At 43.0% G+C, this 3,153-nt stretch overlaps 1 protein-coding gene across 1 annotated transcript in view; it reads left to right on the top strand.

Moving 5' to 3' along the window:
- Positions 1-2,440, top strand: part of LOC107648005 — a 4,972-nt gene extending 2,532 nt beyond the window's left edge. Inside the window, exon 3 of the mRNA XM_016352036.2 lies at positions 2,229-2,440. Within this exon, the coding sequence (XP_016207522.1) occupies positions 2,229-2,309 (81 nt within the window). The 3' untranslated portion in view covers positions 2,310-2,440. The remainder of the gene's footprint in view (positions 1-2,228) is intronic.

Genomic DNA, 3,153 nt, shown 5'->3' with positions numbered 1-3,153 from the left:
GGTACTTCCAGGCACTTCATTTCCCGTGCCAGCACGCACTTGCCTGCTGCGCCTACTCACGGGTTACCTGGTCCTCTTATGTTCACAGCGTGTATCAGATTAGTTCAGTGTTCCGTGTGTACCAGATGGGATTCACACCGCCGATACCGGAGGGCTTCTGGCCACCTTACGACGGGCCAACCGTGATCCCGGACCCTGCCAAGAGGCGTGCGAGAGAGGGTCGTCCGAGATCCACTAGGATACGGACGAATATGGACGAGGCAGATCCGAATCGGCCAAAGAGGTGTGGCCTTTGTCGCCAACCCGGACACACCCGCAGGAGTTGCCCACAGCTTGGAGGACCGTCTCACACGGGGGGCCAGTAGTAGCGATCTTGTTATTGTTAGTGTTTATTGATTTTTTTTTCCTTTTAAATGTTATGTTAGATGACTTATGTAATCTGTTGATCTTTTTACCTTCTAGTAATGAAAAAGTTGCATCTGAATTTGAATATAGCTAGAAATCCCATGAATACAAAAGTTGATAACTAAAGTGTTATATGATTCAATGATAATACATATTCACTAATCCACTAGGTAAATACCAGATTTTTAAGTACAATAAGATGAAGAAATAACAAGGAAAAACAGCTCTAAAGTAACAACAGTAATCCACATGGGTCAGGTACATGAGTGAACCCTAACGTCCAAAATACATGAAAAGTAAATCATCTAAACAAGTGGGAGCCTGTCCCACAACGACGGGGTACCCGTGGCCTCTGACCTCTGCGGATAAACGGCTCCTCATCCTCTATCTCATCTGCGTCCTCATGCGGGGCAGGCTGTGCGGGTGGCGTAAAATGGACAGGTGCGGCAGACGGCCCGGCGACAGACTGTGATGCAGCGGTGTAAGCGGAATGTGGGGTACCTCCCAAACCAAACTGGTCACCAACAGGTGTCGTAGCAGGCTCGTTCAGATCAACATCTAAGGGTGCCTGCGTGCCAGGGGTCTGAGGACGCCTCCTGCCCGGCTCGTCTTCCTGCATGATAGCCGTAATCTCCTCTAGAAACCGTGGACTGCCGAAGTCCGCATCAAGCGTATCTGCCCCAAGGAAGTCCTGCCACTGTGATCCGGGAATAACCCATGGAGTACCGTCCTGCTGAGGCTGGTCGTCGGTGGGTACTCCAACAAAGTAATATCCAAAAGGACCCGACCCAAGTCCAGCGTCACTAGGCTCAGCCCCGTCACCCATCCCTAAGCCATACCACTCACCTTCGTGCACCCCATCCTGGGTACTAACACCAACAACTGCAGCCGTCCCTGCACCATCCCCGCCCTCGGGCCCATGCTGATCATCGTCATCGTCCTCAGGGTCAGGTGCAGCGGCATGAACCGCAGCACGCCCTCTACCTCTGCCAGGATGGCGTCGTCGTCGACCCCCAGCGGGGCCGGCCTCGTCATCATCCTCCATAGCACGCTCAAGCCACCCCCAGTCACGCTTGCAAGATGGTAAAGACCAGCCATCTGCAGGTACGGAACGTATCTGTCATCGAGGACCATGCCCTGCTGCCGCCGCATGCTCCTGATGCATCGCTGAGGCTGCGGAAGAAATGAACCGCATTATTAGAACCAACTTAATTACCAGTGACAAAGATAATCAACACGATAATTGATAAAGCAAAAAATCGTACCAAATATAAGCGCTTAAAATTCCATGAACGAGTACCACTAGCATAAACAACTAACATAAGAAACCAGCATAAACCACTGACATGAAAGATCTAACATTAAACAACCACAACTAAACCGCTAACATAAACCACTAACATAAACCACTAACATAAACCGTTAACTTAAACCACTTACATAAACCACATAGATAAACCACTAAGATAAACCACCAACATAAACCGCTAACATAAACCGCTAACATAAACCACTAACATAAACCACTAACATAAACCACCAACTAAACCACCATCTAAACCGCATGCAAAACCACTAACATAAACCACTAACATAAACCACCATCTAACCCGCATGCAAAACCACTAACACACATGTACTGGTAGAACAAAGTTATATCCGTACTAACCTCCTCGTTGATGACCCCAGCTATATGGGCGACTCCGTCCAAGCGATATAACCGTGCCGGATCGTCCCCCATCAGCAGAGTATTCCGTTCAGGTCTTTGTCGGAGAGAATCTGGGTCGTTTTCTCTGAGATTTGGTGGGGTAGGGGAAGCTGAGAATAGTTCGAATGAGGCTGATTCGAACTCCTTATATAGCCCAATCACTAGTAATTCGAACCAGGGTGGTTCGAATTACTAAGAACGCAGGTTAAGTGTAATTCGAACCAGGGTGGTTCGAATTACTTGAAGAACCTAATTTACCAATAATTCGAACTAGTGTGGTTCGAATTACATGCATTGCTAGTTCGAACCAGCCTGGTTCGATTTACCAACAATTCTTTCTTCCTAATTCGAACTGGCCTGGTTCGATTTATTCCTAAATGCAGTTCGAACTAGCCTGGTTCGAATTACATTAAAATACCATTTGGCTTATTGCTGAATCGATTTTCCTTTTGGCTCATATACGTAAATTTGAAGTGATGTTGGCTTATTATGGTGTTTTGCCCATAATTTTACTTTCAATTAATTTAGTTAAATCGTTTTGAAACAAAGTTATGCGTGGTTGATTTTTTTTCTTCCTCTCTGGTCCTTGTTCAAGATTTCTCATAAACATGGGTGCCTTGGTGGTATAAATTTTTTATATTTTATATAGTGATTAGAAACAAAATACTTACGATGATTGTTTTTAGATCTATTTATTTTAGAAGCCATTACAAATTTACAATTTTATTTAATTTTTAATTTTAATTTCTAAATCAATTAAGTATTATAATTTAAAACTTTTGTGATCAAGAAAAAGTTTTTTTGTTAATATTTACTTACAATTATTATTTTATCACCATAAAATAAAGTATAAATCCTAAAATTTTTTTCTTTTTTGTATATTTACTTACAATTATTATTTTACCACCATAGAATAAAGTATAAATCCTAACTAAAAATGAAGTTATTGTCTTTCTTAAAATAAGTAAAATGACTAGTTTCAAATAATTAAATGAAAAGGGAGCTGTAGGAAAATAATCTTAATGCAAAAATACTAAATA

This window comes from Arachis ipaensis, chromosome B06, assembly GCF_000816755.2.
Source record: "Arachis ipaensis cultivar K30076 chromosome B06, Araip1.1, whole genome shotgun sequence".
NCBI lineage: Eukaryota > Viridiplantae > Streptophyta > Magnoliopsida > Fabales > Fabaceae > Arachis > Arachis ipaensis.
The sequence above is the reverse complement of the archived record's forward strand: the minus strand, read 5'-3'. Positions and strand labels throughout refer to the sequence as shown.